The 25278-nt window shown below is 39.1% G+C and overlaps 1 protein-coding gene across 1 annotated transcript in view; it reads right to left on the bottom strand.

Moving 5' to 3' along the window:
* Window positions 1–14729, bottom strand: part of EYS (eyes shut homolog) — a 1266634-nt gene extending 1251905 nt beyond the window's left edge. The window contains 1 exon segment of the mRNA XM_059702239.1: window positions 13985–14729. Coding sequence (XP_059558222.1) covers window positions 13985–14729 — 745 coding nt within the window.
* Window positions 14730–25278: the final 10549 nt, after the last annotated feature.

Here is a 25278-nt window from a genome sequence, read left to right as displayed (position 1 = left end):
TCAAAATTATATAAGGGATACATATATTTATTTAAAAATAGGTTTACATTTCATTGATCATATGTAGCCAGATAGTGAATTTTGTATGAGTAAATGTGGAAAATAATAAGGCAAATTTTTAAATTTAATATCTCATATTTGATTCAAATGTTATTAGTGTATGCAAATAGTTAAATGACATATGTTGTTATAGAGCACTAAAAGTTTAGACTTGTTTTATAAATTTGAGTATTCCCAGAACTCCCAAATATTATCTCTTCATTAAGTAATTTAATGTATTCAAGTATTGTGTCCTAGACTCATAATAAGTAACTATGAAATATCATAGAATTGATTATATGGATTCTGTAAGCTAAAAGTGATGTTTGCTCTGTAGTTCTCAGCATAGTAAATGAAATTCTTCATTATACAAATATACTGCCTATTAAGGTAATGACCTAAGGAACAATTTTTTTCAGGGGAAAATATTAGGATTGCTATTTTGTAGCAGCAGTTGATTCCCAGGTAGCAGGCATGATGGGCTTAGAGAAACTTCAGTTATTTGCAACCCTGCACCTTGAGTGAAAGCTTAGTCCTTAAACACAAAATGGTAGGCTCATCTGCCATGATGCATGCTGTTCACATTCCTTTTTTTGTTTGTTTTTATTGATTTTAGGGAGAGGGAGAGATAGAGAGAGAAACATTGATCAGCTGCCTCCTGCACAGCCCCTACTGGGGATCAAGCCTGCTACCAGGGTATGTGCCCTGACCAGGAATCAAACTGGTGACCTCTTGGTGCACAGCATGGCACTCTAACCAGCTGAGACACATGGGCCAGGGCTGTTTTCATTCTTTTGAAACAGAATTAACTCCATGGAAGCGCTCAGTTCAAGTATATCTAGTATATCAAAGATGGTCATCAATGTTGATCTTCCATAGTTAGGTAGATCTATTGCACCACTAGAATAAAATCTAATGGATAAATGACAGGAAAATAAATTTCAGTTGATCCTTGAACAACATGGGTTTGAACTGAGTGGTTGCTCTTGTACATAATTTTTAAAACTTAATATGTACTATTTTAAATGTATTCTCTTCTTTATGATTGTCTTAATATTTGTGTTCTCCAACTTCATTATAAGAATACAGTATGTAATAAATATATCATGCACAATATGTGTTGACTGTTTATATTATTGGTAAGGCTGCCAGTCAACAGGAGGCTGTTAGTACTAAAGTTTTGGAGGATTCAAAAGTCATATGCAGTTTGGCTAGGCTTTCCTTTCAAACTTACTTAATTGATATATCATTGAAATGAACATTATAATTTAATTTATTATCTCATTACTTTTAAAGGTATTCTTTGGATTAAGAAGAATTCCATTGAATTGTGACATAATTTTATATCAAAATGTATTAATCATTTGCAAATATTTGTCTTGAATAAGCAAATGCTCATCTACCTTAGGCCTTTTCTAAAACTTATTTGAAACTATACAACATGAAGTCGATAGAGGTGTTAACATAAGCCTGTAATTTTTTATCAATGTATTTAAATTAGCATATTAAAGAAACCAGGTATGATCATATCTATTGAAAGGGATGTTTATAATGATACTTGAGTAATTCTTGCATTGGGATTTGATAGCCAACACGTGAAACCATAAAGTCATTGACTATCAAAGACAAAATAGAATTTAAAATATTACCTATAGGATAAAGGTAGAACATTTGGTAATTTCAACTTCCTAAATTTTTATTTTGAAATTTTTTTTCTCTAATTAAAATTTGAAGCTATATGTTCCAAAATGTTCCTGATCTTAAAAAATATGTTCATGACTTTTCCCCATAAAACATATTTCAAAGTCCCAAGATGAAGTAATTAGAGTGTCTGCCTTGAATTCTATAAATTGTCACACCTGTTCACTTGAACAAAGCATGAAAACATGCAGACTTTAACAGATTTCTAGGACTCATTAAAAGACTTACACTGCACCAGCAGAGATTACTTAATATAGATAACAACACACCAGTCATTTTCAGGCAGACATCAAATGATTTTTAAGTCACTGAAACTGCTGAGGCAGAAGTAGAAAATTATTACAATTGTATAGAATTTTTGTAGCAAATGATAGCCAATTCAGAATTCTACAAAGGAAGACTGCATTCAATATCACTGGACTAAAAGTAGCTATTACATGTTTTTCACTTTAAAAGCAAAGCAATCATGCAATTTTCATAACTGTTATGAAAATTTAACACATTCTGAGTCAAAGTTAAGTGGATATTCATATTATTCACATGATCATTTGTTCCAAAAACCATATCTTTCACTTTTAAAAGGTGGTGTGTTTCTTTCAATATTACTTCCAGTGTCCCAATAAATCACATAACCGAAACTATGATTCTTTTCTTTCTATATATGGCAAAAAGAGTGTACAAAATTCAAATATAAACGTGTGACTCCTAAATTGAAAAAAAGATTGCTTTATACCTATTCCAGAGTACATCTGTCAGAAGAGAATCACAATAATTTGAAATTCCTTTAAGATTAAGAACAGCCCCTATCTCTGATTTTCTTGATTATAAAACATTTATTCATTACCTTATATTTGCTACAAAATGGAGCTATAAGCTGGACTAGATAATAGGCCTTGCTGTCAAGGACACTGTATATCAGCTGGCAGAGTAAAGGAAGTGAATTTTGGAAAAGGGAAAGATAGGAAAACTTCATTCTAGAGAAGGGAATAATGATGAGCAGCAACAGAAAGTGTGAATGTGTTCATAACAAAATCACTAGAATTAATTGTTTAGAGAAATATTAAAAAGTAAGTTCATAAAAGTAAGTAGAAGACAACTGTATAAATATGCAAATGCTAAAAAAATTAAGGAGACTGGACTTGACTCTGTTTGTTAAACCGAAGTAATAAACATCAGATGAAGGGTTGTTTCATCAGACAAGCAAAAGTAACAAATTTTTGTGCACTGGGCCTCTAGTAATATATAAAGTGAATAAATTAATATTTATGCCTAATTATGCATATTTGATGCTTTACATTATATGTATCCACCTGCAAGTCCCTATTTAGGTTTCATCTTAGTGTTATATTACTGTAGATCATGCTGAGCATAGAACTAAAGATCATCACCAATGCTAATAATGATCATAGTGACCAAATGAGGCTTGACAATGTAAAAATAATAACAATCCAGAGTAAAATACATAAATTCCTTCCTAGATGATGTACATCATTAAATATATTAGATTAACTTCTTTAACTATTTTCCATAATCTTTTTTTTTTTTTACTCCTCACCCAACAATATTTTTTCCATTGAGTTTTTAGAGAAAATGGGAGGGAGAGAGAGACACACAGAGAAAGAAACATTGATGTGAGAATGACACATCAATTGGTTGCCTCCCAAATGCCCTGAGAGTAAAACTGAGCCTGCAACCAAGGTAGCCTTGATCAAAATTGAACCCATGGCCCTTTAGTCCATAGGCTGCCACTCTAACCACTGAGCAAAATGGGCTAGGGTTGTCATAATTTTAAGTACAAATTTTATAAATGCTAAGCCTTAAAGTTGATTTTACATGTAGTGTGCCTATTGGCTCATGTAATGCGATTAACTATCCACACTACTTAACAAATTACACTTATGAGAACAAGGAATAGTTCAATTTTCTAAATGGCAGGGGGTTAGAGCTAGAGTTGAATTGACTGAGATTAATTTTCCAACCTCGATCAGGATTGAATTTCAAAATAGGATTAAAGTTCAATTATTAAAAATGAAAAAAGTTATATCTGATTTAGCTCCTGCTAGCATTTCTTTCCATGGACAAAATACTATTCTCCTTAAATTCTACCCACTGCTAGAGGTTACAAATTGGAGAATGAGAAATCAACTTTAAATTAAAAAATATTCTGCCTACCCTCTGACTTAAACTGCTAATGAAATGCCTTACAATATTCTTCACTAGTCAGATTGAACCACTTGTTACCTGTCCAATGATATCTGAGGTTATCACATCCTGAAATATAATTATTTCTCAATGCCATGCTGTGGTCTATACATTATCTTGATTATAGAGATCCCACCATGTCTTGCAAATGAACCTTCTTGAATCTTGAAACTGAAATTGCTTTTTTTAAAAAAATATATATATTTTATTGATTTTTTACAGAGAGGAAGTGAGAGGAATAGAGAGTTAGAAACATCGATGAGAGAGAAACATCAATCAACTGCCTCCTGCACACACCCTACTTGGGATGCGCCCACAACCAGAGTACATGCCTTTGACCGGAATCGAACCTGGGATCCTTCAGTATGCAGGCCGACACTCTATCCACTCAGTCATGGCTGAAATTGCTTTTTGTAGCTGTCAGTCCTAAACTAAGACTGAGGAGTTTATTTTTTGACAATCACTTTTCCTATAACAACCTGATATTTTAAAAAGTTTGATAAAAAGTCAGAAACTGATCATATATAGAATGAGAATGTTAATGATTCAATGAATTACTGAAAAATACATTAATTTTTTTGCAATAAACCTTATGAAATTATAGAATTAGAGTAAATCACTTTATAATGGATACATAAAATTTACATAATGTTTTCAAATTTGCAATTACAGTGTTAGATTAGACTTTAATTCTTAATTTTACTTTTATTATGACTGAGATTGACCTCATGGTTAATTGTTCCTATTTATACTCCTTCTTAATATTGAGGTGTCTTAAAAATCAGGAATAGGTATTTTTTCTAAAGGCTCAATAGCTTCCAAATTAAATTGTTATATCTACATCTTTAATTCTTTGCAGTCTTGATATAAATTTGCAATATATCATTAAACTGTTTCTAGCATAATAGCTATAACTTCAAGACAGTAAGTTCCAAATTTCACAGTTAAGTGAAACTCAATAGCAAAGTAAATTTGAATAAAGGCTAATTTATGTAATCTCTGTTTGAAAAAGCACTAGAAATATAACATTTTTATATTTTTAATATGACTTTTAAAAATATTATCTCAACTTATTTATGAACTGGAGGCCTGGTGCACAAAAATTTGTGCACTTGAGGGGGTCCCTCAGCCCAGCCTGGCCCTCTCACAGTCTGGGACTCCTCCGAGGATGACCACCTGCTGGCTTAGGCCCACTCCCCAGGGGATTGGGCCTAAGATGGCAATCAGACATCCCTCTGGCAGCCCGGCAGCCCTCGGGGGATGTCCACTTGCCAGCGGGGAGCAGGCCTAAACTGCAGTCGGACATCCTTAGCGCTGCTGAGGAGGCAGGAGAGGCTCCCACCACCACTGCTGTACTGGCAGCCATCAGCCTGGCTTGTGGCTGAGCAGAGCTCCTCCCATGTGAGAGTGCCCCCTGGTGGTCAGTGTGTCACAGTGACCAGTCATTCCCAGTCTTTCTGGTGTTAGGGTCAGTTTGCATATTACCCTTTTACTATATAGGATAGAGGCCTGGTGCACGGGTGGGGGCTGGCTGGTTTGCCCTGAAGGGGGTCCCGGATCAGGGTGGGGGTCCCGCTTGGGTTCCTGGCCAGCCTGGGTGAGGGGATGATGGCTGTTTGCAGCTGGTCACACCCCCTTCAGGCTGGGGGTCCCCACTAGGGTGCCTGACCAGTCTGGGTGAGGGGCTGAGGGCAGTTTTCAGGTTGGCGGGTGACTGAAGCTCCCAACCTCTCCTTTTTTTCTTCTTTTTAATTCTGGGATTTATTTACCTTCTATGGCTGTCACTGGAACTGAGAGCTGGCTTTAGCTCTGAGGCTCGGCTCCAGCTCTGAGACCTTGGCTTCTGAAAGCAGGGATCTGGGTTTGTTTGGGTTCTATAATTATAACACTGTTGCGGTCCTGCTCACTCCAGATCTGACAGCTGAAAACAGGTTTCTGGAGTTTGTTCAGCTTCTATAATTGCAACATTGTTTCTTAGAGTGCAAGCTCAGAGGCCGGCAGTGGGGAACCTTGGCGTCCTCCATCACTGGAGCAAGCAAGCCTCCTGTTCATTTCAACTGCCTGGCTGCCGGCCACCATCTTGGCTGGCAGTTAATTTGCATATCTCGCTGATTAGCCAATGGGAAGGGTAGCGAAGTTATGGTTAATTATCATGTTTCTCTATTATTAGATAGGATCATGTTTCATATATCATACCTGCTTTCAGTAGCCGAGGGAGGCCTAAGAGCTGGAGCCAAGCCTCAGAGCTAAAGCTGGCCCAGAATAAAAAAGAAAAAAAAGAAAAAAAGGAGTGGTTGGGAGCTTCAGTCACCTGCCAGCCTGAAAACGGCCCTCAGCCCCTCACCCAGACTGGCCAGGCACCCCAGTGGGGACCCCCACCCTGAAGGGTATGTGACCAGCTGCAAACAGCCATCATCCCCTCATCCAGGCTGGCCAGGCACCCCAGTGGGGACCCCACCCTGATCCAGGACACCCTTCAGGACAAACAGCCAGCCCCCACCCATGCACCAGGCCTCTATCCTATATAGTAAATGGGTAATATGGAAACTGACCCTAACAGCAGAAGGACTGGGAATGACTGGTCACTATGACACTCACTGACCACCAGGGGGCAGACGCTCAATGCAGGAGCTGCCCTCTGGTGGTCAGGGTCCTCTCACATGGGAGGAGCTCTGCTCAGCCACAAGTCAGGCTGATGGCTACCAGTACAGCGGTGGTGGTGGGAGCCTTTCCTGCCTCCTCAGCAGTGCTAAGAATGTTTGACTGCAGTTTAGACCTGCTCCCTGCTGGCAAGTGGACATCCCCCGAGGGCTGCCGGACTGCCAGAGGGATGTCTGTTTGCCATTTTAGGCCCAATCCCTTGGGGAGAGGTCCTAAGCCAGCAGGTGGTCATCCCCTGTGGGGTCCCAGACTGAGAGAGGGCACAGGCCAGGCTGAGGGACCCCCCATTGCCCCGAGTGCACAAATTTCTGTGCACTGGGCCTCTAGTCTATATATATAAAAGCCTAAGTGACCGACCATTTTATAGTTCAACCAGCAGGAATGATGCACACTGACCACCAGGAGGCAGATGCTCAATGCACAGGCATGGAGGCATGGAACAGACGGATGAATCTCAGAGGAAAGGGGGGAACGTGAGGGCTGGAAGAGATTAACCAGAGATCTTATATGCATATTAGAGGCCCAGTGCACGGATTCGTCCACTGTCGGGGTCCCTCAGCCTGGCTTGTAGGGATCGGTCTGAAACTGGCAGTCCGACATCCCCCGAGGGGTCCTGGAATTCGAGAGAGTGCAGGCCAGGCCAAGGGATTTCACCGGTGCATAAATCTGTGCACCAGGCCTCTAGTATAATATATATTAATATGTACAGTTCCTAACACAGGCCAAAATGATTATATATGCATTAGTTCTTGAAGGTTTTTGGAGAAACTAATTTTAAATATGTATAAGCTGCCCAGCCAGTGTGGTTCAGTGGTTGAGTGTCAACCTATGATCCAGGACATCAAAGTTCAATTCCCAGTCAGGACACATGCAACGGTTGAGGGCTTGGTCCCAGAGCAGGGGTGCAGTGGCAGCAGATCAATGATTCTCTCTCATTATTGATGTTCTATCTCTCCCTCTCTCTCCCTTCCTCTTTGAAATCAATAAAAATGTTGAAACAAAAAATAGTAAGTAAATAAATAATTATATATAAGCTGACTAAATAGATAGATGGGTAGAGGGATAAATACATAGATAGGTAGTTAGATACATACTTAGACACATGTATACATACATACTTGTAAGTTTTTGAAATTTGACAAGTGCACATTCTTTACTAAGGCTTTACATCACAGAATTATACAATTGGTACCAAAAAAATTCTAAGGTATTATAGTTATTAATAGGTCATCATTCTAGTTTTCACATGATAGCACCACTTTATGCTTATGAAGTGTAAAAGAGAATATTGCTAAATTATCAGTCCTGTCCCATTATCAGATTCTCACTGAATTGGATTTTCTAACCAGGTATTCTTATTCATAGTTGCATTCCAATAAACAGGGATGTGTTTAAGTGATCTCCACTTTGTATTTAAAATTTTTTTCTAGGAGAGTAGGAGAAACATAAGCAGTGAGTTATTTTAACATGAGGATAAGTTAGCAAGCTAACCACCTCTCTTTTCTCAATCCTGTCCAAATTCAAAGTGCTGTATATCTCTCATTTAAGGACAGGTTTCGGGATTTTGAAGACCAAAGCAATCACAAATAGCTGACTCCTGAGAGTGAAAAGCTGCCTATTTGCAAGTAAGGTGGGTGAGTGGGAACCACAGAAAATGAGTTATGTCTCTGTTTTATATGAAAGAAAAATTGAGCCCAAGCAGGCTGGTCATAGAATTTATAGAGTTGTCTATATGTTCTTGCTATAGAGATTTGGTCTTTTATTGTATGGTATGAATCAGGAGTTGGTAAACTATAACTGTGAGCCAAATATGACCTTCCATTTATTTTTGTGAATAAAGTTTTATTGGATCATAGATAAATTAACTCATTTACATATTATCTACTAGAGGCCTGGTGCATGAATTCATGCACAGGTGGGGTCTCTCTCTACTGGACCAACAATGGAGGCCAATCAGAGCCATCTCACCTAGTCCCGATCGGGGCCAATGGCCAGGGAGGGACCTACGGAGTGACCGCAGGAGGGCTCTGGGATGTGTCTGGCCCTGTCTTACCCAATCCCAATAGGCCAGACCTCAGCAGCAAGCTAACCTACTGAACAGAGCATCTGTGCATGTCATAGGAACTGGTAGGTCAACTGTTCAGTTGGACACTTAGCATGTTAGGCTTTTATATAAGTAGATTGTAACTCATGGCGCAGAATGCTCAGCGTGCACTTTCCCTCCAGCCCCTGGTCTTGGAGCCCTCATATCTTTCCAAGGCTCTTCTCACCCTCTTCAGCTGCCACACAAAGTAAATTGCATCGTGTGCGTGGAAACCCTTTGCAGGCTCCATGGGTGTATCTTTACTTCACTGCAGTTCTGATCACCCAAACATAAGGAGAGACACCCTCATCAGGTAACACCATCCTGGTAACACCCCTGCTCAGCCTACTGCAGCAGTTTTAAATAGGCCATGGGTGGCCCTAGATGGTTTGGCTCAGTGGATAGAGCCACAGCCTACAGACTGAAGGGTCCTGGGTTCGATTCTGGTCAAGGCACATTCCTGGGTTGTGGGCTCAGTCCCCAGTAGGGGGCATGTGGGAGGCAGCAGATCAGCTGGACATGTGGGAAACACTATTTGAAGGGAGCACCTATATTTCATGGATAGATTGATGTGCTAGGACAAAATGGAATTAAATAGAAAAGGTCTATAACTCTGCAGCACCTAAGTTTGGCCAACACTCAAAGGGATTATATATTTAGAGATCATTTGTTTTGTGAGGATTATTTTTGAAAATGTGTGTCAAATAATTCTGAATAGAATAAAAATATGAATCTGGTCCTAACCGGTTTGGCTCAGTGGACAGAGGGTCGGCCTGCGGACTCAAGGGTCCCAGGTTCGATTCCGGTCAAGGGCGTGTACCTTGGTTGAGGGCACATCCCCAGTTAGGGGGTGTGCGGGAGGCAGCTGGTCGATGTTTCTCTCTCATCGATGTTTCTGACTCTCTATCCCTCTCCCATCCTCTCTGTAAAAAAAAAATCAATAAAATATTTTAAAAAATATGGATCTGATGTATTTGATCTATGTATTTTATACAAAAAATAGAATTGAGGATACTTTCCATTTAGCAGATTTTCCCAAGAAACGAACAGAAACCTCAATATGTGTACAGTGACACTTTTTTCAATTAATAATGGCATAATTAGAAGAAAAGTTGAAAGCAATAAAGTTAAACCTATTAATAATAAATGCAACTTTGAACAAGGTATAGATGATTTTATGAAAAATTAAGATAATATAACCATATGAAAAAATACTCAATCTTCAGAAAAAAAATAGTATTAGAGATAAATATGACTAAACATAGTTTCTGCTGAAATTATTTTGTAATGTTCAGATAATCAAAATAAAATATGTTCAAAATTTTCCCTTTGATTTATAGATATCAAGTTGCAATCATTTTCTTTGAAAATAATTCTATTTAAAATAATTTTGTATAAACTATTTTCTATGACTGCTTATTTAAGGAAATGAAATTGCCAATCAATAGATAACTTTTTCAAATATTATGTAATTATAACTGAGACAGGTCAGTAAGCCAAGACAAGTGGAATAGGGAAACTGGGATAGATAGCTGAACAAACTGGAAGAACAATTTACAGCAGGTACAGAATGTCACCAGGCGGAAAGCCCCAGGTACCTAACAAGGGGCAAAGCTAGGGAAACAAGGGCCTCGCCCCCAGGGTGACCTTCCCACCCCTAGCATATTGCTGCTCATGTGCTTTAGACCCCCTAACATTTCCTCCCTAGAGATAACATCTAGGCCACAATTGTATTTCAGTCCCAGTCCCAGACAAGCAATGCCATTGCTGAACTCAGAACCAGCTGCCTTGACTAAGGACCACCTGCCCTCAAGCCCACCAATCAGGGGAGACCACGACCCTAAATGAGCACACCGGCAAAGCCTATGAATAGTCTATTGAGACCTTCCAGGAGACCTCCCCTAAGATTCTGGCCTGGAAGAGAGAAATAAATAGCCTCACCACAAAAGATGCAGTATGTGCCCTCTCTCGGGAGCACACCTACACCATTCCCTTCCCCTGTTATTCTAAGGAACCTCAGGAGACTTGTCTCAGTGGAGTGGAGGGCAGTGACGGCGTGTCCTACGCTAAACCCCTGCACCTGTCTCCAAGGTCCCCCTTTTTCTCTGACTTTCAGGGAGCTAAAGCAGCCCAGCCTAGGCTCTCCTGTTGCTCCTTCCATGCTAAGCTCTTCCTTGGTTCACTGTCCTGCGTGGGCTTTTACTGCAGCCAATAAATCATTGCTTGCTTTGCTGGGTTTTGTTTTGACTGAAATCATTCCTTCAAAGAGATAAGAACCAAGGTCTCATCGTCTCAGCAATGATATAACTGCTTTTAGCTACCTCTTTTGCTCAAAAATGCTATTATTTGAAGGCAATTACATGGTTTCCATATGTATGTAGCATATGGTAAGAGACTGTAAAACATTTTTCATCCCATAACATCCCTCAAGGAAACAAAAGACTTGAAGGAAAAAAGACTGGAAAAGATTTATTTGAAGGTAATTGGAATTCCTTTTTTTTTTTAAGGTTTCATCTTTTTTTAATTCTGTATCAATTGACATTCAGTATAATTTTATAGTAGTTTTAGGTGTACAGCATACTAGTTAGAAAATTATATAATTTACAAAATAATTTCCCCAATAATTCTAGTACTCACTTGGCTCCATACATAGTTACGATTATATTATTTACTATATTGCCTGTACTGTTCTTTACATCCCCATGATTATTCTGTTACTGCAAAATTGTACTTCTAAAATCCCTTAAATTTTTTTTAATCATTTCCCTAACCCCCTCTGATCTGGCAACCCTCAGTTTTTTCACTGTATTCATGAGTCTATTTGAACTTTGTTTGCTTATTTTGTTTTAGATCCCACATATAAGAAAGTTTGGATTCTCAAAAGCTACACACAAAATTCTAAAATCTATTGCTTTCTTGCCTTTGCTGTTATATCAAGTTTGTCAAATCCCACTTACATAAACTATCATGCTCTTACTATATCATATACCATAACCTTGCATACAATATTTTTCAATGAAGTTAATCATCTCATAATGCCCTCTACAGAAGAATGTGCCTAGAATATTTCAGGGCATGGCAAGTGGACAAATGTTACTACAAAACAGTTATACACAATTTGACAAAATACCCCAATTCTATTTTAATTCTTAATTTAATTTTAAGCAGTTTTTGCCATGATCAATGATGCCTTTCAAATTCCTTGTAAACTCTGACATCCCTGCCTCAGAAGTCTCCTTCCTTATTTCACCTCCAAACAACTTTCAACACAATCCTATCTAATAAAAGAGAAACATGGTAATTAGCATACGACCGCTACCCTTCCCATTGGCTAATCAGGGCGATATGCAAATTAAGTGCCAGCCAAGATGGCGGCCGGCAGCCAGGCAGCTGGAAGCTAACATGAGGCTTGCTTGCTTCAGTGACAGAGGACTCCAACGTTCCCCACCTGCAGCTGCAGGCCTCTGAGCTGCAACTCTAAGCAACTATGTAACAAATATAGAAGCTAAACAAAACCCCAGAAACCTGCTTTCAGCTAGCCGGGATCTCAGAGCTGGAGTTGATACAGTGTCTCGATTATAGAACCCAAACAAACCAGATACCTGCTTTCAGCAGCAGAGGCCTAAGAGCTGGAGTCAGAGCTAAAGCTGGCCCAGAATAAAAAAAGAAAAAAGAAAAAAAGGAGCAGTTGGGAGCTTCAGTCACCCGCCAGCCTGAAAACAGCCCTCAGCCCCTCACCCAGACTGGCCAGGCACCCCAGTGGGGACCCCACCCTGAAGGGTGTGTGACCAGCTGCAAACAGCCATCATCCCCTCATCCAGGCTGGCCAGGCACCCCAGTGGGGCCCCCACCCTGATCCAGGACACCCTTCAGGGCAAACCAGCCAGCCCCCACCCGTGCACCAGGCCTCTATCCTATATAGTAAAAGGGTAATATGCCTCCCAGCGCCGGGATCAGTGGAGCTGAGAGGCCTCCCGGCACCAGGATCAGCGTGACAGGGGGCAGCGCCCAAACCCCCTGATCGCCCTGCGGCTCTGTGTGTGACAGGAGTCGGGGCCACAACCTCCCTATCCGCCCTGCTCTGTTCGTTACAGAGGAAGGCGCCCCAACCCCTTGATCAGCCCTGCTCTGTGTGTGACAGGGTGTGGCGCCCCAACCCCCCCCCAACAGGCCCTGCTCTGTGTGTGACGGGGTAGAGCCATAACCTCCTCATCGGCCCTGCCCTGAGTGTGACAGTGGTTGTGCCCCAACCCCTTGATCGGCCCTGCTCTGTGGGTGATAGAGGGTGGCACCCCAACCCCCTGATCCGCCCTGCTTTGTGTGTGACAGGGGGCGGTGCCCCAATTCCCCTATCGGCCCTACTCTGTGCGTGACAGGGGGGAGCTCCCAACACCCCTGATGGGCCCTGCTCTGTGCATGACAGGGGGGAGCTCCCCAACCCCCTGATCGACGCTGCTCTGTGCGTGACAGGGTACGGAGCCCCAACACCCCTGATGGGCCCTGCTCTGTGAGTGACAGGGGGGAGCTCCCCAACCCCCTGATCGACGCTGCTCTGTGCATGACAAGGGGGAGCTCCCCAACCCCCTGATCGACGCTGCTCTGTGCATGACAGGGTACGGAGCCCCAACACCCCTGATGGGCCCTGCTCTGTGAGTGACAGGGGGGAGCTCCCCAACCCCCTGATCGACGCTGCTCTGTACGTGACAGGGTTCAGCACCCCAACCCCCTGATTGGCCCTACCCTGAGCATGACTTAGGGTGGCATCGCAACCTCCCGATCCGCCCTGCTCTATGCATGACAGGGGGCGGTGCCCCAACTCCCCAATTGGCCCTGCTCTGAGCCCGACCAGGGGCTGCACCTAGGGATTGGGCCAGCCCTCTGCCACCCGGGAGCAGGCCTAAGCCAGCAGGGCGTTATCTCCCGAGGGGTCCCAGACTGCGAGAGGGCACAGGCCGGGCTGAGGGACTCCTCCATCCCCGCGCCCCGAGTGCACAAATTTTTGTGCACCGGGCCTCTAGTGAAATATAATTAAATATAAATGTGTCCCAAAATATTCCCACATATAAAAACAAAATTAACAGTAGAATGTTTGTAGGTCATGTCCTTTCGATCTTAGAGAATGTAATGAGCTAAACTGTTATACTCCCTCCATTTGTTGAAATCCTAATTCCAAGACTGCATAATTTCATAATATTTGAAGGTAGAATTTTTGTATTTTTGTAAGTAGCAGTTTATGAATTCACTTTATTTTCATATTTTAATATAATTATGTTATTTATAAAGTCATCTTACCTCAAAATGGTGGGGGACAGATACATTCATATCCTTGCTCATTCCATTTTTCTCTTTTATTAATGCAACTGCCATTATTTTTACAGGGTTTATAAACACATGCATCAACTTCCTGGCAGTATTTTCCAGAAAATGGAGTCTCACAATGACAGTTGTATGTCTTGCTCCCAATTTCAGTAAGACATTTACCATGCCCAGAGCAATATTCTGAATTCCGATATTCCTGGAAGAACTGCTCTTTCACTGTCACATTTAGTCGAACTCCCAGTTGACAAAGCGATGGACCACTTGCCATTACTGTAATAAAATAATGTGTCCCAACAGTCAGCCACGGAGAGTTAACAGTGTGCATTCCTTTTAGTTTGCAACCGAAAAGTCACTGCTCTTCAGCTGTGGTATTCTGCAGACAGTCAATGAAGGATGCTTCAGAAACATGCATCAAATTTAGTTCTGGAGAGTCAAGAGATGGTCCAGAAGAAATTACAAGGTTGTCTCCTAATTGAATTTGCAAAGGGAAAATCTGGGGGACAGCTAGATTGCCTGAAGTACTCATTTTAGTATTTATGTCCTCAAACCAGCAATCTCCATAGGCGTCCATGCAAATGTTTTCTATTAGTGCCCAGTTCACCACATACGATGAGGGTTATGCATGCCATTCTTCCACCAATTGCCATCTACATGTTGTTTTTCCATTTATAAACATGCAGTGAAGAGCCAGCAGGCTCAGAAGCATAATTGATTTGTTAGTCATTTCAGGAAATTGTATTTTACAGTCTATCATGAAAATGTCGTAAATGATTGCTCGCCATGGGCTTTCAATGTTGCTGGACATTTCTAAGCAGAGATTTTTGATCAGGGATTACTGGGAACTGGCTCCAGTTTTCTTTACTATTCCCAAAGTGCAAGTGAACTCAAGAATTGGATATTGATTAAGAAACAGGAGGTTCTGCTGTTTTAAATAACCCTTCAAACAGAAAAGCATACATTGTTATTGAGTATTTTCCTAAATTACTTAATGATGCAAAAATTTCTTGCTGTTTTCAGAAGAACTGTGTCACTAGCAGATAGGCATCTTCTTTGTGAAACAGGCCAGGAAAAACTGTGGTTGTTATGTTGTATCTCATCCTTCCCTATATAATCACCTGATTCTGAAAAGGTTTGGTATCACTGTGTAAGTGAACCAGCAACTTACTATAGTCTTTTATATCAAGCTTGAACATAACTGGAGCACAGCGATAGTCAACATCTTTAATGGATAGATGTGATTTTCTTCATATATAAGTATCCCTCTCGGATTAGTTTTAGGAAAAAAAAACATTTTAAAAGACAAAAAATAAGAATGATTTAAATATAACATAATATTCATATAATATTTTTATACAAATATAAGCCCTAAGATACCTGTTGGTGACAAATCATATTCTTCTAATGGTAATCCAGGAGGTGGAAGCTCTCACATACATAACAAGCACATAGAATATTCTGTTGTACAAATGAGTAAACTTTGAATGAGTTTTTATATTTTTTTTCTTTATTAAGGTATTACATATATGTCCTTATCCCCCCATTGCCCCCCCTCAAGCCCCCCACTCATGCCCTCACCCTACTGGTGTCTGTGTCCATTGGTTAGGCTTATATGCATGCATACAAGTCCTTTGGTTGGTCTCTCCCCCTTACCCCCACCCTTCTGCAGGAATGGTGGGAGCATGGCAGAAGGTGTAAAATGGTGTGATGGAAGGACAATAAATAGAGGCAGTGTGGCAGTAATGTTCTCTTTCATCACTCACCACAGGTGTGAAAGGAGGGGTCAGGGGATCAGTTCTGTGAGAAGACATCACTACTCCCAGGAAGAAGGCAATCAGATTTAATATACTGACCCAATTAAAATATAGTAACTACCACATACTGAGAATTTTCACAGTGCAAATCACTACTCTATTTGATTAGCAAATAAACTATAAACCTTACAACAAAACTCAAATTCAGAGAAGAAAGCAAATGGTATGACAGAAACATATGCTCTTTGGATCTCAGTTATGTTATTTATTCATTCTATGTTTATAGCTTTAATTTGCTCCGCTCTTCCACAGGTAAGAATATATTAATATATTAATTTAAATAAATTAATATAGAAGTATTGAATTGACAAGGTAGTAGTGAAGATTGAATTAGACTATTTAAATGTATATGTTATTCAATAAATGGTAGCTTTTATTATCCAATTTCACTAAGCAATTAAAATCCAGGTTTATCATACTTAAAATCACAGCATTTCTAATATACCTTGACTATCAATTAAATATTGTTAAAATAAAATATTTTATGTCATTATAATATGTAATTAATTTGTTAATATCAAATATTTATGGAAAGCCTAATATCTTAATGGCTATTTTAGATCATATAGAAATTAAATTTATTATAAATTACCTCTTTGCAAATTTGGTCATAGATGTTATAAATCTATAAGATATTAATTCACATAAGTAATATATTATCTTAGTATGCACACAGAAAAAGTTAAATTATAAGTTTCTTAGAACCAAAAGTTTTACGTGATCATGTTCATTTGAAATATATTAATCATAAATTCTTGATTTAAATTAATAACCTTGCTAAGATATAAAGAATACTTTAAACAAATCTATTTTATTTTAATCGATGTGCATGGCAACATGCTAGGTACTAGGAATTCATCAATGACTGAGTGGAAGTAGGTATCAGCATAAAGAACTGAAAACTCAACGAAGGAGACAGATTATTAGGCAAGTAACATCACCAATTTATTATTAAAAAGAAGATAGTCTAGAGAACTATAAACACATATAGCAGAGCCATTTAACAGGGAATAAGGATGAGCTTGGACAATGAAATGGATTCGTCTGGGAAAGTTTCCAAGGAGGGAAATTCCAGAAGAAAATGTGTAGCTAAAGACTTTGAGATGAGTGTGACAATGGACTTTTTTGAAGAATTAAGATAAGTTGTGCAGAGACAAAAAAAATTATAAGCTCTTGATTTACATAGATAGTATATCCACAGGGGCAGGCATTGTTAGTAAAGGAGCTCGCATTTTATTTGAGGACATTGGAGAACTTATTGAAGGTTTTATGTGGGAGATTAACAAGAGAAAATTTTATTTTAATGATGTCAGTTTATTTGAAGTGTGAGTAATGCACATACTAGTGGGTACAATTGAGAGAGTGGAGAAGGTAGAGAAGGCAGTAGCACTAATCTAGTGAAACAATAGTGATGGCCTGATGAAAAAGGTGCCAGTAGAAATATAATAACATTGATAGAGTTGAAAAATATTTAAACAGTAGAACTGCAAGGTCTTAAAGGCTGTTGACATAAGTAGAGAGAAAGAAACTCAGGAGGAGTAGGTGCTTAATCAAGATGGTAAGGGAAAGGGGATGTCAGAATCACATATGTACATATTGAATTTGAAGTCCATCTGAACACTTTTGTTGTAGAAGTATTCAGACATCAATGGTATGTAAAGATATGAGCATAGAGGAGATGCTGGGCTGGAAATCTAAACATGATCATACTAATCATATATTTTTATATTTCAATACATATTTACAATTTTGGAAGATTGTTTTATAATGTGAAAGACTTGATCTTATTTAAACATGAGGAAAGAACAAACATGGAAGACAATAAAGTAGTATGGAAGAAAATAAGTGTCAATGTATATAGTGCAGAGTAGGAGAAAAGAAATTAAGATTATTGTAGATTATTAAGGTTGTGACTTTGGTGGCAGGAAGTTGAGGAATTTACCTTGTGGAATTATCTATTTTCTCTATGAAATAAGAGATGATTAGTGGAGATGGTGAGTTTGGAGGAAAGGATTGGACAAGATTTGAAATAAACAGTGAGAAAAATATGAGAGAATGTTAATTAAGACAAAAGAGAAGGATCAATAGGCAATACTGAAATACATTTGTGGCTGCTAGAAACACATTGAGAGTAGTATCAGCCTGCACAGGTGCATTATTTTCCCAGTAGCCTAGTTGAAAGGTATATAATAAAAATAATAAATGGGCTTAAGCAAATGGAGTTACCAATTTATTTCCACATGGAAATGCTAAGAAAATAATGCCATTTGCATTGAAGAAGAATTAAGTCTGTGTGACATTTTTAGACTAGCTGCAGATGTGAGCTCGCAATATTGCATGGCTACTTCCATGCTTCTCAGAATTCTCTGGGTCCCTAGTTATTGTGCATTCATATTTTCAAAGAGAAAGTGACTTGATGTGTTATGTGTCTATCTCAAGAAAATTTAAATAAATAGAAATAGAAGCAAAACATAAAAACCCAGAAAACTTGTATGAGGTCAAATTGCTTCCATATATGCTGAATACAAAATGCATTGAATTTTATTAGAACAAGATTGATATAAGCATCATTTGATGCCTTTGAATAAGGAGCCGTAATTTGGACTCAAAAGATAAGTATAATGATATGTAACTCAGTTCTTCTTCCTTCATTTATAATGACACTAGAGGCCAGGTGCACAGATTCGTGCACTGGTGGGGGCGTGGCCTGCGAGGACCGGCCTGCTGTAGGAGCGCTACTCTTCTGCTTTGAGAGTCTGCCCCTTGTGGTCAGTGCGCATTATAGCAACTGGTCAACTGGTTGTTCTGGTCGTTCCACTGCCTAGTCACTGAGCTTTTATATATATAGATGGTTCTACATCCCACAGAGTTTAAGTTGTATTTTTATTTCCATTTAGCTCAAAATATTTTTTAAATTTTTCTTGAGACTTCATTGACCAACATGTTATTTAATAGTGAATTGCCCTGGCTGATGTGCCTCAGTTGGATGAGTACCATTCCATGCACCAAGAGGTTGCAGGTTCAATCTCCTGTTGAGACACATGCCCAGGTTGAGGGCTCGATCCCCAATAGGGTGCACGCAGGAGGCAACCAATGGATGTTTCTCTCTCTCTTCCTCTCCCTTCTTCTCTCTCTAAAAATCAATTAATACATATTTTAAAATAGTTAATTGTTAAATTTCTAACATAAGACAGAAAATAAGGCTTTCACTTAATAGATGTAAAAAATACAGTGTAGAATGACTATCTTATCAAGCTTTCATCAAATGTATCCCATCGCATCTGCAGTATCTAAACATAGAAACTCTGGAGCAAAACAAAAGCCTGGTTACAATTTTTGGTTACCTTTCTACCTCCCCTACTTTAGAGAAATTAGCACAGTTTCCTCATCTGTAAAATCAAGGTAATGATTGTTTTTATCTCATAGACTGTGAGAATTAAATGAAACAAATCATAAAGCTATTTTGATACCTCGGTCCTTTCAAATAGAAAGTTAGTACATTTTTTAAAATAGTATATGTATATGTGGAGAAGTCCAATAACTATATTTCTTTAAAAATACTTCGATGATATTTCTTAGACTAATTTATACATTCAGACATATATGAAAGATCACATAAAATATTAAGGAAAGCTAACAATTTTTATGTTTTTAAAATGACACATTTAAATAACTAAACTCACAGTATCCACTTCTTCCAATCTTCTTTCAGAGTATGCTATAGACTGCATGTCTGTGTCCTTCCCAAAACTCATAAATTGAAGTCTTCATGCCCAATGTGAAGGTATTTAGAAATGAGGCCTTTGGGAGATAAACAGGTTTAAATGAAGTCATGAGGATAGAGCCTTCATGAGGGGATCAGTTCCTTTATAAGAGGAAGAAACCAGAGTGCACTCTCCAGTGCACCCCACACTCCCTGCACTGTCATGTGAGGACACAGCAAGAGGGCAGCCATCTGCAAACCAGGAAAAGGCTTCCACCAGACTCTGAATGTGCCTGCACCTTGATTTTGGTCTTCCCAGCCTCCAGTACTGGGAGAAACAAACATTTTTTTTTTTTTTAGGTGACTTAATCTGTGGTATTTTGTTAGCGTAGACCAAGCTGATTAAGACATGGTAATTATCACAATGACCATTAGAGGACTGTAAACATAATTTTTTGTTTAATTCCAGTCTGTTCCAAGAGTTCTCAAGCTATATAAGGGCAGAAAGTCTAATCTCCCCTATTCACCAAAATATTCCCACATCTCCAGTATCTATTAGGTTCCTTGACAAGTAACAGATGCTAAATAAATGCTTTTATATTTAGTAACAAAAAATTATTGAGTGATAATATTTCTATTATTAGTCATCAAATAAGTTTATTATATAGAATTCGGGGAAATTTTTCTTTCAAATTTCTTTTGGGTCTTTTCTTTATGAAATACAGCACTGTAACATCTAGAATAATTCTATCTAATATAAATACTATTTTATACTTGTCTTAGCACTTGAAAAGTGCATACTCAGAAAACAACCATAAAATAGGAAGTATAAATCTACTACCTCAGCTTTAGATTTTGTTATATTTGAATTATTTATATGAAGCTTATAGTGATTTTCTGGTAAAGTGAAAATAAAAATCTACCTATTCTGACATATGTGAGAAATTATACTGCTCTATAGTACTAGAACATCTTTATAGCTATAAACTAAATGATAAATTAGTGAAAGCATTTTGTGGAGAGTGTTCTTAAGTTTTGATATATATCAAAACACATGTTAGCACATGTAATTTAAGAATTTCTATGCATCTTTGCATCCAAAATATGTGTTAATTTTAATTATTCAGTCTGCATATTTCATGTAAATATCCCAATGTTCTCAGTAAGACTACTCAATATATATTTAATTTTCCCCTTATTTTGATTATTTTTTAATTTTTATTTTCTAAAATCTTTACTGTTGAAAGTATTACAGATGTCCCTTAGTTATATATTTACATGTAGTCATTTTCACATATTTTTACACCTTTGTGCAGATGTTCTATCAAATCTTATGAATTTAAAAATTTTAGATAAGTAAGCTTTTCACATTCTATCAGTTCTGTTTTTTAATCTTACTTCTTCTAGTTATAAAATATTTAGTGTAATGTTTCAGAAAATAACAAAACATGAAAATCAAACTTAAATCTAGAATATTACATTAAAAATCACTTTAATATTTTGTTTTATTGCTGATTATGTTCTGAGAATTATGCTTATAACCAAATGTAAATAGAATCCCCAAATATATCTATACTAATAAAAGGATAATATGCTAATTAGACCGGACGTCTTTGAACGACCTTTCAGATGTCCTTTCTGACAAAGTCGGGCCTGGGCGAAGCTGGCTTCCCTGCAGTTCTGGGCACCAGCGCCTATGGCTGTGGCCCGGGAGAGAGAGAAGTTGCCAGCCCCCAGTCCCAGGCACCTGTGGCTGCGGCCCGGGCAAAGCCACCTTCCCACGGGCCCCTGTGGCTGCAGCCAGTCTGGGCAAAGCCTGCTCGGGTCCCTGCGGCCGGCCAGAGGGAGGGAAGCCCGGGTCCTGGGTACCTGCAACCAGCCGGAGGACGGAATCCTGGGTCCTGGGTGTGGGGCTGAGGCAGAGGTGGTTAGGGGTGATCAGGCCAGCAGGGGAGCAATTAGGGGCGATCAGGCAGGCAAGCAGAGGGGTTAGAGGCAATCAGGCAGGCAGGTAGGAGAGCGGTTAGGAGCCAGCGGTCCCAGATTGCAAGAGGCATGTCAGGCTGCTGGTTTAGGCCTGATCCTACAGGGGTCCTAGATTGGAGAGGGTGCAGGCTGGGCTGAGGGACCACCATCCCCGTGCACGAATTTTGTGCACCAGGCCTCTAGTATACTAATAAGAGGGAAAATAACAATTATTGATATCATATATTACATCAAATTTCAAGAAAATGTCTGTCATTATCACATTAGCTTTTTTTTTTTTTTTTTTTTTTTTTTTTTGTCAATCCTCACTAAAGGATATTTTCCCATTGATTTTCAGAGAGGATGGAAGTGGGTGGATTGACTGGAAATGGAACTCAAGACTCTCTGATGTGCAGGCCAACACTCTTACCACTGAGCCACATCAGATAGGGCTCATTAGATTTTTTAAAAAAAGGGTTTATCTATTGCTTAATGACAGGTGGCTGGTGATTATATAGATAAACCAGGAATAGTATACATTAATAGGGAGTAAGCTTTGTATTATGGGAAATTTGCTAAAAAAGGCTGAATGATCGGTCCTAAAAATGTTATACAATAAATTACTACACTGAATGTTAAATTCAACTTGGTGATTTCTAAGGGCTATTTCTAATACAATATAAATTTTATTGACCTATGGTCTCTGTCAAATAATATACTCAGTTCTCTGATGATGTTAGCATTTGATTCTCCAAACCCCAGTAGGAAACTTTTGGATAAATATGCAGATGAGGGAATTGTCATCTACTTGTTTGCTAGATGGGAATTTGCTCTGACATTAAAAAGTTTATTGCTTTGTGTTTACTATTCTATATGACAATAAAACCTCTATCTAATTCACAAGCAGTATAAAAATAAAGGATTCAATAAATGAGAACACGCTTAGAAACAAAAGCATTTAATAATTATGTAATGTAACTGTAAGACTACAAACTCATTAAAGGCAGGATCTTTGTCTTTATAATCTATTCTTCCTCCTCAAACAAATTGCCCTTTGCCCCTGACCAAAGAAGAAAAGTCTCCTTTTGCTTACAGATAATGTATTAATCTCATATTTACTGGATAATGTTTGCTCTCCTCAATACTCCCACCCCTGATGGTCTCTAGACTGATAACCCATGTCAAGTAACAGCTTTGCCCTAATAGGCTACTTGCTTCCCCCTCCCCCCCCATAAAAGCTTATAAACCAGCAAATTTCAGGATCACACTAATATATGTTGACAGGAACCAAAAAAACTGTAGCAGTGGCTCTTGAGTGTAGAAGAATGTGGAGAGGTGGAACGTAATGATAAATCTTTCAAAATGTTCATTAACATAGGGACATCTCCTTTAATTCAGCAAGGCCATCAGTGGCTAGTTCTAAGGGGATAATGCCTTAAAATCTAGAACTGACAATGATTCAAAGGAAATTAAGTAGAGATTTCAGAAATTCCTGGCATATTTTGAGGTTTTCATGAAAAAGGATTAATATGAATCTAATATGAAACTAAGACTTAAAGACTGATACAATGTCATGTAAGACTCCCTCCACGTTCTGCATGGAGTAGGGTTCGGTATCTGAAAGAGGAGCCGCACAGCAAATGAGAGAAAAAGACACGAGATAATTTTGCAATATTGGGGGACCAGGCGGCAAGTCCCAAAGGACTTCCTCTGTGCTCAGACCTCACCAAGCTTTTATTCATCTGGGATGCACCCATAGCATAGCCCTTAGGCAGGTGACCCCCTAGTAACAAGCAGACTAGCCCATCAGCAAGGATTTACATAATAATAAATGGGGGAGTAGTTTCAGCTACCACTGTCTGGACAAACAGAGGTGGCGTCTAGCTCCGAGCTTTGCTAGGGCTTCAAAGGCACCCAGACTTTGGGGGGGTTTCGGGGAGTTCTCTGTCTATGCTTATCAGATAGTGAAGTCAATAAACAGTTTCCCACAATCCAAGCCATAGGCAGCAAAATAGTGGACATTTGTTGTAGCAATATCTTTACTGATATAGCTCCTAGGGCAAAGGAAACTAAGGAGAAAATAAACAAATGGGACTACATCAAAATAAAAAGCTTCTCTACAGCAAAAGAAACCATCATCAAAATAATAAGAAAGCCCTCTGCATGGGAGAACATATTTGCCAATGTTATCACGGATAAGGGTTTAATCTCCAAAATTTATAGGGAACTCATACAACTTAACAAAAGAAAGATAAACAATCCAATAAAAAAAATGGGCAAAGGACCTAAATAGACACTTTTCAAAAGAAGACATACAGAAGGCCGAAAGACATATGAAAACATGCTCAAAGTCATAATCATCTGAGAGATGCAAGTCAAAACAATAATGAGGTACTTTCTCACACCTGTTAGAATGGCTATCATCAACAAATCAACAACAAGTACTGGAGAGGATGCAAAGAAAAAGGAACACCCTTGCACTGCTGGTGGGAATGCAGACTGGTGCAGCCACTGCGGAGAGCAGTATGGAGTTTCCTCAAAAATTTAAAAATGAACTGCCATTTAACCCAGTAATCCTATTTCTAGGAATATATTCCAAGAAAACAGAAACACCAATCAGAAAAGATATATGTACCCCTATGTTCATAGCAGCATAATTTATAATAGCTAAGATTTGGAAACAGCTGAAGTGGCCATCAGCAGATGAGTAGATTAGAAAACTGTGATACATCTACACAATGGAATACTATGCTGCAGAAAAAAAGAATTCTTACCATTTGCAACATCATGGATGGAACTGGGGAGCATTATGCTAAGTGAAGGTGAAGTAAGCCAGTCAGAGAAAGATAGATATCACATGATCTCACTCATTTGTGGAATATAATGAACAACATAAACTGATGAACTGATGAACAAAAATAGAATCAGAGTCATAGAAGCATCAAACAGACTGTCCAACCTATGAGGGAAGGCGGGATTGAGGGGGTAAGAGTTCAACCAAAGGACTTGTATGCATGCATATGAGTATAACCAATGGACACAGATGGGTGTGTGGGGGCAGGGGTGGTGGTGAGGGCATGTGCTGGGGGGTGTGGGTGGCCGGGGAGAGATCAATGGGGAAAAAGGAGACTTATGTAATACTTTTTAAAAAAAGCCTGACCCAAGAACCTGAGAACTGACCGACCACATGGCTATGATCCCAGGAAGGGCCAGAAGGTATTCACTTTCCTGAGGCACTAAAGAATGCCTCATTGAGAGAGACTTGAGCAGGTCACTAGTGGCTATTTCCTTAGTCTATGTCTCAAACCCACATCTATAGTTATTTCTACCACTGCAAAATATATACTTGCGATAGACATACTAAGGGCCTGGCAGAACATTTATATGAGTACATGGATTGTGGATTGTGGATATTATGAAAGAAAGAGACAAGGAGAACCCCTTTTTATTTGTCCTCCATACCAGAAATCAAGAAGAGGAATCAGATGAAAAATATTCTGCTGATTATCCATATCAAATCCACAACCCAGTCACTTGCTTGGTCCTTGCAGAAATCCAGCTAAGTCATTGAAAATTATGAGGGACTGCCTTCATGCAACTACGTGATGACTCAAACTACAACTGATGTGCACATGCCATATGTGGCCGCTACGAATGCACCTCACAGATCTCCAATTATTGGAAGCTTAACTAAACAAGGGTCCCAGCCTCTGAGTTCTAAAACATTTCACTGCATTTTCATTAAGGCCATGCTTCCCACAGGGTGCTCTCATTCACTAATTGAACGTATATAC

The sequence above is a fragment of the Myotis daubentonii genome, chromosome 6 (genome assembly GCF_963259705.1).
Source record: "Myotis daubentonii chromosome 6, mMyoDau2.1, whole genome shotgun sequence".
NCBI lineage: Eukaryota > Metazoa > Chordata > Mammalia > Chiroptera > Vespertilionidae > Myotis > Myotis daubentonii.
Note: the sequence above shows the minus strand (reverse complement) of the source record. Positions and strands in the feature narration are given on the sequence as shown.